This window comes from Apus apus, chromosome Z (genome assembly GCF_020740795.1).
Source record: "Apus apus isolate bApuApu2 chromosome Z, bApuApu2.pri.cur, whole genome shotgun sequence".
Classification (NCBI taxonomy): domain Eukaryota; kingdom Metazoa; phylum Chordata; class Aves; order Apodiformes; family Apodidae; genus Apus; species Apus apus.
The window spans coordinates 3,770,589-3,786,089 of record NC_067312.1 but is presented as its reverse complement, the minus strand read 5'-3'; the positions used below and the strand labels follow the sequence as shown (position 1 = coordinate 3,786,089).

The 15,501-nt window shown below is 45.3% G+C and overlaps 2 protein-coding genes across 2 annotated transcripts in view; one reads left to right on the top strand and one right to left on the bottom strand.

The window, feature by feature from the left end:
• The window catches only part of LOC127395572 (spermatogenesis-associated protein 16-like), a 29,004-nt gene extending 25,499 nt beyond the window's left edge, over positions 1-3,505 (bottom strand). The window contains 2 exon segments of the mRNA XM_051642713.1: positions 494-1,117; positions 3,500-3,505. Coding sequence (XP_051498673.1) covers positions 494-1,117; positions 3,500-3,505 — 630 coding nt within the window.
• Positions 1-15,501, top strand: part of LOC127395940 (inositol 1,4,5-trisphosphate receptor-interacting protein-like 1) — a 149,317-nt gene that overhangs the window by 49,973 nt on the left and 83,843 nt on the right. The window lies entirely within an intron of this gene.

Here is a 15,501-nt window from a genome sequence, read left to right as displayed (position 1 = left end):
TGGACAGCTGGATAGACTGAGAACTCCTCTGATCACTGAGATCACACAGAATCTCAGACTGGTTTGGGAACCTTGAGGATCGTCTAGTTCCAACCCCCTGTCATGGGAAGGGACACTTCCCACTAGACCAGGTTTCTCCAAGCCCCATCCAACCCAGCTTTGACCACTTCTAGGGATGGGGAATTTTGATAGAGGTGGAATAAAAAGAGGACCATTTCCTTTTTTCTTTTCTTTTTTTTTTTTTTTTTTCCCCTTCTATGGGATTTAAATTTCCTCCACACACACAGTTGGTGGCTTAAAGAAAATACAGAATCACCTGAGAATTTCTGCTCAGTGAAGTGCCCCATCTCCTTCTAGGATTTATTTATAGCTGTTAATTTTCAGATCTCACATGAAACTGTATCTGAGGATTTTTAGTAAACGAGGCCCAGTCAGTACAATGACAGCTTTCCATTCACTTCCCTATGGTGGTAGTACATCTTTAACCTCATACCTCCCATGCTTTTGAGAGCTGTTCCACTGCTGCTTCATAGTTGTTCTCCCTGTAGCAAGAGCTGGCTGCCTTGAGGGTCATCTGCAGCTGTTTATCAATCTGGGGCAGAGGGATGTCATCAGATGTGCCCAAAGCTTCTTCTTCAGATCCATGACTGGCTGATTGTGTACTTGTGGGCTCCACAGGATCAGCAAACTCAAAGGGAATGTCCTCTTCATCAGTGTAGACCAACTCCATTTCCAGGTCCATTATGCTTTTTGGAGACATACAAGACAGGGCTGTTGCAAGTGACTGATCCCCAGCCTCTAACAATTTTTCTCTTTTCCCAGCTACTTTGTCATTGTCATTGTCGTGGCTTCCTGGTTTCTTCTTATGTCTTTCTCTGCCTGCAGCTTCAGTTTGGTTTTCCTCCTGTACCTTTGCCACGTCTAGTCTCCTCAGCTGTGCTCTGAGCTCCTTGGTGAGTTGTCCATCTGGAATATCCTTCCGTCTTTTTGCTGTCTCAGTTGTCTTCTTACTACCACGCACTTGCTGAGAGGTTCCATTCTTGCTCTCCATGCTTATGAGAGATGGTTGGAAGTCAGTGTTGCTCTCTGATGCTGTAAATTGAGCAAAGAAAGAGGCCTAGGAGAAAATGCAGAACCAGTAATAGTACTTCAACACTGCAAAGCCAAACACAGCAGACAAATGCTTTCTGCACCAGGCATATTGTGGGCACCATTATGAGGCTGAACTCTGCAAAAGTTAGTGCAGACAGCACCAGACTTTCTGTAAGTACTTTCTCCTTCCTGTGTACAATTTTAGGGCACCTTTAATATTTTTGATAACTCTTGGTAACAGACCTTTGTTTATGTAAAGTCATGCCACTTGATTAGTTTGTTTCTTACTCTGAAGCAGGTTCCCCTGCAGTGACCACCTGATTACAGCCAAGCTGGACTCATGCTCAGCCACGGAATGTGACCCATAAATGCCTTGTTAAAACTCAAAGACAAGTTAGGCATGAGATCAGGAGCCAGCTGTAATTCCCCCTACCTGATCAGAACTGGCAGAGGTTTCTCTTGTCACTGCTTTGTTTTGCTTTCACTTCCTCTGCACGTGAGGTACAGGCTGCCTCATTCAGGGTGGTCTGGCTGTACCTCGTCTGCTGTCCCAGCAGCTCTAGTGCCTAGTGGTCCACTTGTGTTTTCTGCTCTCTGTTGGGAATGTTCAGCACTCCAGTGTTTCTAGAGGATAACATCGCAACATTTGCAGCTGGAGTGTGACTGTATCAGCATCACACATACATTTTGTGTAAAGATGTCCCATCTGTCTTTCACTTGTGTGCCAGCAGCTGTATCGTTGTGTGAGCCTGATACCCCCCCAAGGCTAATTCACCCTGCTAGAAGGTACATAGGAGGGCACCTGCCATATTGCTATGGTGCTTAGACAGGTGGGGCTTTTTAAGAGAGTCAGAGGAACCAAACTCTTCCATCTGTAATACTCTTTTTCTCCCAGAAGGCCATTGGAAATCACAGGGCAGTCAACTGCTACAGTTCACTTCAGTGCAAAAGTTGGAAAAGGCAAAACTGCATCCAAACCTATGAACCTATTGAAGCTTTCCTGTGGCTGGAGTATTCACAGTGTCTCTCTCTCTCCTGAGATTTTTCCTAGTGTATAATTAGGGGGTTGTAAATGATGCAGTCATTTGGAGATTGGATCCAGGGAGCTCCAGATAAACAATAATGAAGCAGTTTTTTATTAAAAAAAAAAAATAATAATTTTTTTTAAGTCAGAGTGAAATGGGATGAAAGATGCAAAATGGAAACAAAAAAAGAAATAAAAAAGGAGAGGGCTCTTCTCTACCTAAATCTTCCAGGCTGGTTTGTTTAAAACTTAGATCGCTAATGGGAGAAGAAAATAGTCAGGCTGAAGAGAAAGTAAAGAGGGATTTAAACAAGTGCCAAGAAAGTTCCATGCTGCCAGGCAAGCTCCCTGAATGGAGGAGACTGAAATGTAAAGAGATGGAGTTTAGGTGACTGAAAGAAACAAGGCATTTTGCGTAGGATGGAGAGGAGGTCACTTGGCAAAACCCATTGCTGTCTCTGGAAAGCGCTGAGGCTGGACTGTAAATTTGGGTGGGGTAAAGAAAATGAAAATCTGCTCCCTTGTTATTCCCCACCCCATTAAGCATTAAGGTAATAGAGAAGAGGTGGGTTTCTTCTGTGATGGCCTGGCCTTCCATTCTGTCACAGGACAGCCTCTGCAAGCACCAAATGTACAGATACCTCAGGAAGAGAAAATTTGTTACTAATACCCTGTTCTTGCTCCAAGATTCCAGGTGTGATAACCCAGACCCCACCTCGAGCCCTTCTCAGATTTCTCACTTACCCACCAGGCCTGCAGCTTCTGACAGCCAGGTGGAATGCTCAAAAGACAACATTCCAGGTGCCCTTGGACACCCCACACCTGGTGTTCCACACCTCCCCAAGTTCTAACTGCCTCCTGACCCTGGCATTTCTGCATTCTCACCACCCCATGTGGCACCACATCCCTGCTGTTCCCCATGTCATTCCACCCAATGTCCTCATAATCTCAGTGTCCCCATCACCCTCTGGCCTCTCTCCTTCCCCATCACCTGGTGTTCCCTACATTCCCAGCACTTCCCCCTTCTTGCCACCACCAAAGCTACAGACAGCTCAGGAAAAGCAAGTTATTAATACTCAGCTCTTGCTCCAAGGGAAAGGTTCCAGGTGTGATGACAACCCAGGCCCCACCTAGACCCCTTCTGTGCACAGCACAGAGACAGGCAGATTTCTCACTTACCCACCAGGTAACAGCCAGGTGGAATCCTCAAAAGACAACATTCCAGGTGACCTTGGACACCTCATGCCTGGTGTTCCACACCTCCCCAAGTTCTAAGTGCCTCCTGTCCCTGGCATTTCTGCATTCTCACCACCTCAGGTGCCACCACTTCCCCAGCATGTCCAGGTGCTCACCACGCCTCAACCCCAGCCACCACTCCTCTACCTGCATGGCCATTCCCCAGGCTGGGCAAAGCAAGAGTGGCAAATCTGTGCTGTGAATGCAGTTTGGTGTCATGGAAATGTAAAGCCCCAGATAAGCAGCAAGTCCAGCCCACCCAGCTTGGGTTAATTATGATGGGTGATACCCCAGATTTGAAGGTCGTTATCAACTTGGTGAAAGTAAGGTGAAGTAATTATCAGGCTTATTATACACATTGTCAGGTTACTCAAGCCCCCTGATTTAAGTTAAATAAATATCCTAGTGCAGATGGATTCCTCACAAGATGCATTCAAAGTTCCTAGTCCAAACAGCATCATTTTTAAGGCCAAGCATTCCCTATTCAGCAATGTCTGAATCAAATGCTTTTTATGGATGTAACTAGTTTGTATAGTTGTGTGATGATGCACCTAGGAACTGATTCACAGGATTGCTTCTTTCTTCCTTGACAAAGTAGAGTTGTAAGAAAAAGCCTATAAAGGTTTGTGGTGGTTAAAAATGTTCATGAGAAGTAAAACTTCAGGTTTAGAAAAGCCACTTAAGGAGAAAAAAATGGAGTTTCCAAATCTTTCAAAATTTCTCCACATCTGGAGTATTGTGTCCCGTTCTGGACTTCCCAGTTCCAGAGGGACAGGGATTTGCTGGAGAGAGTCCAACGGAGGCCACAAGGCTGGTGAAAGGACTGGAACATCTGTCTGATGAGGAGAGGCTGAGAGACCTGGGGCTGTTCAGTCTAGAGAGGAGAAGACTGAGGGGGGATCTAATTAATGTCTATAAATACATGAGGGCATCAAGAAGGCAGGGACAACCTTTTGTCACCTGTGCCCTGTGACAGGACGAGGGGCAATGGATTCAAATTGGAGCCCAGGAAGTTCCACCTCAATATGAGGAGAAACTTCTTTCCTGTGAGGGTGACAGAGCCCTGGGACAGGCTGCCCAGAGAGGCTGTGGAGTCTCCTTCTCTGGAGACTTTCAAGACCCATCTGGATGCCTTTCTGAGTGACCTGCCCTGGATGTTCCTGCTCTGGCAAGGGCATTGGACTTGATGACCTTTAGAGGCCCCTTCCAACCCATGACATGCTGTGATTCTGTGATTTTACTGTGCAAAGAATTGTAGTCTTTAAGGCTCGTAAAATAGATTAAGAGTCTGGTGACATGTAAGAGTGGATATTCTCAGCACCCCAAGCCAGGCAGCACTAGAATCGACCCACAGCTCCCTTGGCCCCCAAGACCAGCAGCCCCATGTGAGGGTTAGAGCCCAGGCCGGGTCAAACCCCCTCATCTTGTTAGCTGGTTTGTTCAGGAGCTTCTGACACCAAGACCACCTTTTGGTCTAATTTGTCTGGTGGGTCCACCCCTGGCTTGGGCCCAGCTGGCTCCCACTGGGTGTCACACAGTCATTAAGTTCCTCCAGCAGAAGACATGGTCAATACTGTCATGGACTGATAGTCCTCTCCTCTCTTCTTGAGGAAGTCCCAATGATTGAGGAAGTGGTTTCTTTTTTCCCACTGAATGCTGCAATCTTTTATGTACATATACACCTACTCATGTTGTAAGAGTTGCCTCAATTTGTAGTGTGGTGAGAAGGACAGGGGCTGAACTAAAGGCATATATTTAATTGGAGCAGTAATGAGAAGAAAATCCTTTTCTCATTCGTTACAGAATGAAACCAAAATAACACTTTTCAATTCACTGGAGCTACTTTGCAGCTGCATCAACAGCTCTTAAAACTCAGCTGAGCCTCAGGTTTTGGGGTTTTGTAGTCTCTTAAGAAAAAAATAATGGTTATGAGATGTCTTGGAGGAATTTAAAAAAAAAAAAAAAAAAAAAAGGTTAGAAAAAAAGTGATTCTGTAAACAATTCTAGTCTATTGCCAGATCAGGTTGTGGAATTATAAGCTAAATAATTATTAATATTGTTCTGTTACTTAGCCAACTTGTAGAGGAACTGGAAAAACACCTTACTGATTATGTAATCCCTAGATATATGCTTTTGAGATTATTCTTTATATTTTCAGATCTTTTATGTGTGTCAGTTCTGCTAAAAGGATGAAACTGGCAGCAAGTTTAAAGCATTGGTAGCAATGTCAGATACACACTGAGGATAATCACAGCTCCTTCACATCTAGCAGACCTAGTAGTCTCAGATATGAAAATAAGACTTTTGACAACTAAAAATGTTTGAGAAAGTGGGGAAAAGCCAAGGAACGTTGTGTCATATCCTAAGCCTGGGCAGCTATTCCATGCCTTGGATCTGAGTAGGGTGTTCTGTGCTGCACATATGCTTTGCTGGTGATCTTCCCAAGTGGCTGCATCATCACCGTGGCTTCCTCCCTTCCCTACGGTGGCAACTAGATTTTTAGAGGTTTCTTTAAGTAGTAGCACTGCTTTCTTCCAGGAGAGTAATAAGATACTTCAAGCATCAGGAACAGATGTCACAGAGTCCTCAAACCCGCCACCTGGAAGTCGTGTTAAACTCATATTGAGGGATAAGAACGTTGATTGAGATTCACTTGCATCTGCATGATATAAACATGAATTCAAAGCCAGGCAGAGTTTGGCCCAGTGATGCAGACAGGAGACAAAGTCTTCTATCTATGAGCTCTTGTGTGGTTTTTGGAACACTTTTGTTCCATGTAATACTCACTGATGAGCAGCTCAACTTGATGATCATTGTGAATAAGGGGGGGAAATTTAGCTACTGGCCAGTTTTAGTTGTAAGATGTGCAAAGAGGTGTGGAAGTGTGTGTGTGTGTGTGTGTGTGCCCCTGTGTCAGTTTGGCACAGCAGCATGTGCCGGGTGTGTGTGGGGCAGGGGCTGCCTTTCCCAGAGATGCAGGTAGAGAGGCTGCAGCTGCCAATCCATCCTTGGGGCCCTGGCTTGTTCTTCTCCACCCAGTGCCACAGAGCAGACTGGAGCATCTGCCTTTGCTTTTACAGCCATCTGAACAGTGATTAAAGATGAGACTGCGTATTCCAAAATCACAAGCATTGCTCCAGAGCATAAGCCAAGGGCTTGTTTTGTTTGAAAACAGAGACAAACACACCATGTTTGTGCATTGAACTTCTGGGTTTTGAGATGAGCATTCTGGGTTGGAACCCTGTTAGTCACACGGACCTGAGGATTTTAAAAATGCATCATGTTTCACAGACAGGTACTGCCTTTGGAATCTGTACAGAATTTACAGACTGCTCTGCATCCAGCAGTGCCACTAAGGAATAACACTGTTCTTCCACTTCTACTAACTTCTCAGGAGTGGCATTTTGCTGTTACTGTAAACACATCTGTCTGATATAAGACTTCTGAGTATTCTTTTCTGGTCTCAGCCTTAAACTAATCCCTGCTTTTTTCTTCTTCATTTTCTTCATTAAAGCTATTTGAAAATCTCAGATGAAATGTTCCCCCGGGTCAGTGAAAAAAAAAAAAGGAAAAAAAAAGAGTGGACGTGGGAGGTGGGAGGTGGTGTCTGCACCTGCAGCCCCTGGGGCCAACCTGGCCTGGCATGGGTTGATAGGGGCAGGTTTGGAAATGCTCCCCAGGGCAGCCCATGGACTTTCTCTGGGCTTTCCCTTCCCGAGAGCAGCCTCCCTCCCCTTCCTTATCCAGCCAGACTGTCCTGGGAAATCGGGGGGGCTTGGGCAGGGGGGAAGATGGTGAAGGGAGGGAGCAATGGGAGGTGGGAGCAGGGTTAGCCCACCCCCAGCCTGGGGACTGACAGGAGCCTCCCTGGGCTGAGAGCAGGGCAGGGAGAGGAGAGAAATCCCCAAACCTTCCACTGGCTCCACTCCGGGGGCCTGGGGGGGCAGCACCTTTCCTGCAGCAGCTGCGTGGGGGCGGCTGCGCACGTTGCTGATGGATGGATGGAAGGATGGATGGATGGATGGATGGATGGATGGATGGATGGATGGAGGGATGGATGATGGGTGGATCGAGGGATGGATGGATGGATGGATGGGTGGATTGATGGATGGATGGATGGATGGATGGATGGATGGATGGATGGATGGATGGGTGGATGGATGGATGGATGGATGGATGGGTGGATGGGTGGATGGATGGATGGGTGGATGGGTGGATGGATGATGGAGGGATGGATGGATGGATGGATTGATGGATGATGGATTGATGGATGGAGGGATGGATGGATGGATGGATGGATGGATGGATGGATGGATGGAGGGATGGATGGAGAGATGGATGGGTGGATGGATGGATGGATGGATGGATGGATGGATGGATTGATGGATGATGGATGGATGGATGGATGGATGGATGGATTGATGGATGATGGATTGATGGATGGAGGGATGGATGGATGGATGGATGGAGGGATGGATGGAGAGATGGATGGATGGATGGATGGATGGATGGATGGATGGATGGAGGATGGATGGATGGATGGATGGAGGGATGGAGAGATGGATGGATGGATGGATGGATGATGGATGAATGGATGGATGATGGATGGATGGATGGAGGGATGGATGGATCATGGATGGATGATGGAGGGATGGAGGGATGGATGAATGGATGATGGAGGGATGGAGGGATGGACAGATGGATGGATGGAAGGATGGATGGATGGATGGATGGATGGATGGATGGATGGATGGATGGATGGCAGAGGAAGGTCCTGCCATCCCAGCTCTGCTCCCTCCAGGCATCTTTCCTCTCTGCTTTGCTGCTGCTCTTCATGCATGTGTGTTTTGTGGTTGGTTTTTGTTTGTTTTTCTCCTTAGATCTCCCTGGGGATTTTGTGTTTTGCAGCTGGTTTTCCCCGCTCCCTCACTCTCCTTCCTGCTGGGAATACGTTTCTCTTGCCAAGCCTGTAGTGGCACCGCTCGGATTCCCCACCCCCCATTTGCTGGAGCTGTCGCTGTGCCTGTTTGCACAGACACACACCTATTGCAATTATTTTAAATTTTTATAATTTTTTTTTCCTCCTTTTTTCAAGGAAGTTTGGATTCTTCAGGAAGCTGACGGGTACTGAGGGGGACGATCCTAAAAATCTCCTTTGGAATCTGTAAAAGGGGCGTACGAAGGAATTCTTGAATTCTTCCAGCAATCCAGCTTCTTCCTGAGCACCTCCAGGTATTCGTGGTTGCAGAGCAGATGCAAGCAAGGATTAGTCCTCAGGTAAGGGAGCGATTCGCATCTTGGAGGCAGCAGCTTTTGCTCAGGGTTGCCAGCAGCTTCTCTTGTTGTTTTGTTTGTTGTTGGTTTTTTTTCATGCAGTCTTGGGCTGATTTGTTTGCATTTTCGGTGCGGTTCTCCCATCTTCCCAAGCCTCTTCCAGCACGTCTGCTTGCTTTTCCTCCCTAAAATGCACATTCCTGTCTTTGGGAGTTTCATGGGGGTGCGCACGTTTTGGCTGCTTGCTTTCCACTTTTCCCTTGACAATCTTTCCAGGATCAGCAGCTGCTGCCGTGGCACGGATCTGCCTGTAGGTGTTACCGGTGCAGCTCACGACGTGTCCAGCTGGAGCTGCGTTTAATGCTGCTGACGCCTCCTTCCCTGTGAAAAAAACAAGTCATCAGCAATTGCTCCGTTCACGACGGTCACTGCGAGGCTGGTAGCTGCCAAACATAATTATAAAGACATGTGGATTATATGTCTGGTTGTTTGTTTTAATAGCCATACGCAGAATCTGGCAAGATTTAATGCCTTGTAGCCACGAAGGAGGCGTTTGAGTGAGGTTAATGGAATCCAAATCTAAAGCTAATTTCATGAAATGTGTGTAAATTTAGTGCTTTCTCTCAGCCCCCCTGCATAATGTTTTATTAGCATGAAATACCTCAGAGATGCTGAGTTCAATCCTATTGTCCTTATTCAAGCTAAAATTTCCATAGGTTTCATGAATATGTATGTGAAGATGTTTTCAATTAGAATTTCCAACCGTGCAAACAGACAATTTAGATGGCAAATTTGATGCCAAAATCACTCATTTAGAGGCAAATTGTCGATGTTAAAGTTCACCATTTATCTTCATAAACTGAGAGCGTTCCCTGGTGTCATCAACACAGGCACAGTCGTTCCCTCTTTGCCAAGGAACTGCTACTCAGTGAGGACAGACTTGGATTTGAGCTTTTAAAATCACTTTCCTCTGAATGTCAGGAGCATTTAGAAAACTGGCCATTCCCTGGAATTGTTTTCTCTATCCCTTTCTGCTATTCATTATCTGTTACATGGTGCGTGCATCTGAGCATGATGGAATTCTTGAATCAACTGGTCATTGTGTGAAGAAATTGTTGATTTTTTTCATAGAATAATAGAATAGCTCGAGTTGGAAGGGACCTGTATGGATCACTGAGTCCAGCTCTGTCTGAGCATGGTCTTCCCCACATGTTGCAATAATGATAATTCCTTAAGCAACAGTGAGTTGCAAGTGAATGCTCAAGTTCATGGGTCAACACAGCGACTTGTGATGAGAGAGAGAATATTGCTGGTCAAGGGGGAATGGCAAATTAAGCCTCCAACTGCAATTTCTAGTAGAGATAACACATTTCCTGTTTAGGCCTTTCAGTTAAATGAGCTTTGAGAGTTTTTCAGAAGATAAACAGTATTACAAGACTCTCTTCTTGAGATCCACAGGATGGGGGTCTAGAATTTGCAGTGGACAATCATAGATAGAGTCTTATAGTTACTGATATTACTCTTTGATTCCATTTGAGTTTTACATTAAATCTCATTATACTTTTTGGTAGTGGGCAGCTACCAGTACCCTACTTTTTACTGATGGGAAAAGCACCTGAAGCATGTGACTACTAATGCAGCCAGTCAGTAGCAGGTGTAAACAGCAGATCTGAAGCGTTTCTTGCTCAGTCCCAGGCTGTAGCCACTAGGTGGTTATTAAGCTTCTGCAAAAGTTGCAAGGGTTTCTGAGGAAGAATGAAAACAAAATGTCTGATACCTGGCAGAAGTGAGTTTAACTGAAGGAACCAGAGGTGTGGATAACAACCTTGACCTGCTTTTGATAGTAGTTGGTTGCAAATTCCATGAATGGTGCAATATGTCAAATGTACATTTCTTGCCCAGGCGGATGCTGGGGCTGTCACTCTGGTCTCAGCAGGGAGACCTCCAGGTGCTAAGCCTTCCACTACCTGGAGCAGCAGGACCTGCCCACTGTCAGACCACTTCAAGCCTGGTGTCCTGCTGGCTGTGAGGTGCACACTGTGATGTTCATCTCCATCTCTCCCCAGGATGCAAGAGCAGGAGGTTCAGAGCATCCACATGCAACATGTGGCTTAAGTTATTTTTACAACCCCACAATCTCACCACAGCCAGCAGGATGAGCTCAATAAAGTACACTGAAGTTGTGGCCACTGAAAATGGCACTCATCTTTGCTTAGAAATGCCAGAATTAATGAAAGCTACTTTCCCAGACATTTTGCCTTGTGGAGTGAAACGCTTCTGCAGTTGAAACACTCCAGAGCCTGCTCTTCCATTCACGTTTCTCATGCCTGAAAAAGTATTGAAGCTTTTCCTTTTTTCTGTTGGGTTTGAGAGAAGTTTTCAAAGTCTTGCAGAGTTTCTCCTGCGTTTTCTCACTTATTTTCAAAGAACTTTCCTGTTCCAAAGATATGCTGGGCTGAAATCACCACCTGATTAAAAAAAAACTAGCATAAGTGCACACAAAGTATGGTTGTGTAGATCTTGCTGCTTTAGAAGACCAGACTGAAAGTGCAGCCTTGTGTAGGTGATGTATTTCCTCACACAACAAGTTGGTGAACTGGGTGGCTCACTTCGTTGCTTTTCAGTACATGGGGTAAGAGCTCACTGCTGCTGACAGCTCATGACATTTCTCCTTGGCTCCATGTACTGGAGGTCCAGACTTTTAAGTCTGAAAATTACTCTGTGGAGTTCCATGCAGAGCACCGGAGTAATTGCCAGAAATCTGCTGTGTATCAAAAAGTTTAAGACTATGGTTTCGTCATAGATAGGATTGAGATTTCACAATAGAACAGTTTTAGTTATGGAAATGGCCGTATTGTTGTGATATCAGATGTTGGGGTGATTTCTGCAGCTTTCTACAAAATGGCAAGACCTTCTCATCTGTGCTGACTCTTGCACTCTCCTACTCTGATGTTTTGCCTGGGTTCAGGTAACCTGTCAAATTCAGAGAAGCAGTAACAATGATACTGCATTGGCTTAGTTTCAGGAAACAGAGTGTGAAGCTGCTAGTAGAGTTATACATGAACACCAGGAATGTGTCATCTCAACCAAGAAGTTGTGCCTGGTGTTAGCGAACCAAAAGCTGCTCAACATGTGGCCGATCATGTCCTGGAGCTGCCATTTTGCAGTCCCACAGTAATGCAGAAAATAGCTGGTATTTCAGAAATGCAAGCTGCTTCTTCATCAAAGCAGTGGGAAATGTGTAAATGCTGGCAACAAGTCCTGTCTTAGCTTTGGTCGTCTCGGAATACAGTGCCATGTGATGACACCACATTGAGGCCTGTGGTGCCTTCAGAGCTGCCAGCTCTGCAGACAGTTTCACTGCTTAACTAAACCACGTGTACGAAAATAAATTTTACTGATAACCGGGTCTGGTCCTGCACAATGCTGAGTTTCCATAACCAGATCCTAAACGGAAACAGAGCAGTACCTGGAAAACCTCGAGGTCAGTGCTGGTGTCAGCACCAGGGGAGCAGCTTGCCCAGCTCTTGGCCATGGAACAGCTCCAAGGCTGGAAGGGACAGACAAAATGGGAGGGGGGGGAAATAAATAATGGTAACCTATTGAACACTGTCCAGGCATGACAGTAATATTTTAAAGTTAAACCTATGTTTGGTGTGTTGATCTGTTGGGCAAATCTAATATTTGGAGGTCTGTGACTAGTGGAGTCCCTTGGGGGTCAGTACTGGGACTGGTGTTGTTCAACATCTTCATCAACGACCTGGATGAGGGTACAGAATGTGCCCTCAGCAAGTCTGCTGATGACACCAAGCTGGGAGGAGTGGCTGACACACCCGAAGGCTGTGCTGCCATTCAGTGAGACCTGGACAGGCTGGAGAGTTGGGTGGGGAGAAACTTGGTGAAATTCAACAAGGGCAAGTGTAGAGTCTTGCATCTGGGGAAGAACAACCCCATGGACCAGTACAAGCTGGGGGTTGACCTGCTGGAGAGCAGTGTAGGAGAAAGGGACCTGGGGGTCCTGGTAGGCAGGAGGATGACCATGAGCCAGCAATGTGCCCTTGTGGCCAAGAAGGCCAGTGCCATCCTGGGGGGCATTAGAAAGGGGGTGGTTAGTAGGTCAAGGGAGGTTCTCCTCCCTCTCTATTCTGCCTTGGTGAGGCTACATCTGGAATATTGTGTCCAGTTCTGGGCCCCTCAGTTTCAGAAGGACAGGGAACTGCTGGAAAGAGCCCAGGGCAGAGCCACAGAGATGATGGAGGGAGTGGAACATCTCCCTGATGAGGAAAGGCTGAGGGAGCTGGGTCTCTTGAGCTTGGAGCAGAGGAGACTGAGGGGCGACCTCATCCATGGTTACAGACACGTTCAGGGCAGTGTCAGGAGGACAGAGCCAGGCTTTGTTCAGTGGTGTCCAGTGACAGGACAAGGGGCAGTGGGTGCCAACTGGAGCACAGGAGGTTCCATGTGAATATCAGGAAGAATTTCTTTCCTGTGAGAGTGACAGAGCCCTGGGACAGGCTGCCCAGAGAGGTTGTGGAGTCTCCTTGGCTGGAGACATTCAAACCCACCTGGACACGTTCCTGTGTGATGTGCTCTGGGTGACCCTGCCCTGGCAGGGGAGTTGGACTGGATGGTCTTTCAAGATCCCTTCAACCCTAAAGATTCTGTCATTGTGTGATTTTTCCTGCGTGGAATGCTCCTAATGGATAACATTCAAATTCTAATCCAGCCATTTTTCTAGACTGTTGCAATAATAAAATATTGCAGCTTATAAAAAAGGTACTTATAAATTGTAATTTTCACCTAGATCTGTAACTTTGGATCTTCTATTTGCTATAATAGTGTAAATACATTTTATACTTTGTACTGGACCCCTCTATTTGTATTCTCAGTTGGTACAGTGTGGTAGATGGTAGGAACACAGCTAGGGCTAATTATTCTTTTCTTTGACCACCATCCACCCTTTTTTCTCTTCTAGTATTCCCATATTTTAGATGGCATTAATAAATATTCTCTTACATTACTGAGAACTGAAATGCATGAAATATAATGATTCTGGGCTTCATTTGTAGAGTATAGTTATTTAAGTAATTCTTGTGCAGGGAAGTTCAGAGGTTGCAAAGTGAAGTCAGGCTGAGCTGTGCAGGTTGCTGTATTTACCCATACTTAAAAATCCAGAGAGTAGCACAGCCCCACACACACACACGAGCCACCTCTCAGGCACTGGTGTAAAACACTTGTAATCTGTATGCTAGGACAGACAAAAGAGGAGAGAAAGGAAGTATTGCCTTCAAGCAAAAGATGAATCAAGCATTTGCTTAATTGCTTCTGCAGGTAGTCCAGGGACACAGAAGCAGCCTCTGGCAAAGTGAGGAATTTAAACTGAACCTCTGAAGACCTAGTCCAGCACCCTGTTCATAAGATACTCCCTCCTCTCTTAAATCCTACTGCCACAAAAAGTGATCTCTCTACACTAAACACTTTCAGTACTAGATTTGTGTTCTACTGCTGCTGTAGTAAAATTAATTTATTTGCAGGCTTGCACACACTTACACAAATCCTTTCCTTAGGGGCTTTGCTGATAAGGCAGCATAACAGGATCAAAATCAGCTCACGTGGAGCTGCAGAGTTATTAAGCTGTAGCAGTTTAAGTGTATTCCATCTGCCTGCTTAAGAGATTTCCAAGACAGGTACCTGCTCACACAAGTATATGTAGAGCGTGTGTGAATGTGCACTGATGCATCCAGACACTTCTGGACTGTATATATACACATATATATGCAGTTACTTATCTCAAAGTCAAACTTAGAAACTGCATTTAGACTTTGTTAGAAGTGGAAGAGCTGAGAAATTTCAGTACTCATAGGGCAATCTGCTTATTTTTACATAAGAGAGATCAGAAAAGCACAATTTATTTGTTGCTAGGGCCTGAGTTAATGGACTCACTTCCCAATTTCACACTTAGACTGAGTCTGCTAAGAAAATTCTTCTAGTTCAGTATTTTACAAGTGATATTGCCATAATTAAATGGTAAACAAGTTAGTTTTCAAGTTCCTTCTTTGAGGAGATACAGAACAAAAGTTTGCTTCAGCAATGCGTTTTCCCTTTATTACACCCTGAAATTTCTCCCTTATTAAATTATTTGAAAATACTGATAATTCCACTAGTTGGCTTACAAATCAGGAATAGGGAGGTATAGTGGTCTGACCCAGCAGTGAGCTGCAGCAGTTCAGGCCCTCTCTTCGTGCTCCCTGGCTGGAACAGGTGGGCAGAGGCTCAGGAGTTGTAGCTGAGAGTTATTTGGGTCTCAGTGACATCTAAATTTTGAACTCAGGTGATGGAGTCCTTAGGTCACTTTATACAGAAAAACCTGGCCAGAGGAACAAACTGACCTTAAGCACAAATGGAATCACCCAGCTGGTTCCCTTTCTTTACAAGATCTCCTAGGAAAGTTGTGTGTGTGTCAATACAACTTTCCTTGCTCCTGCATAATGCAGCAGCACTATGACCAGTAACGGAGGATCTGCAGATTTCTGTACCTTTACAATCTTTTATTAAATTTCAAGAACTAAAATTTTTCCACTTTGAAACAAAAGCAGGATGTTGTGTTTGGCAGTCTGTATAGAACCAAACAAAACAAAACAGCAACAAGTGAATCATAACCTGAAAGCTGGAAATTTTGCCATTAGGTCTTCCAAACATATTCTTTCACTCTGCCAGTTCAGATGCTAAAAGATTGTCAGAAGTGACCCAAACAACCTGAAACAGTTGACGGATGCTCCTTGGTGTTTTTAGTGTCATTGATGTCACAGTTCTGCTTTTTTATTCAGTTTTTACTTTCTTTTTTGTTTCAAAGACCAAACACAAATAATTATGAT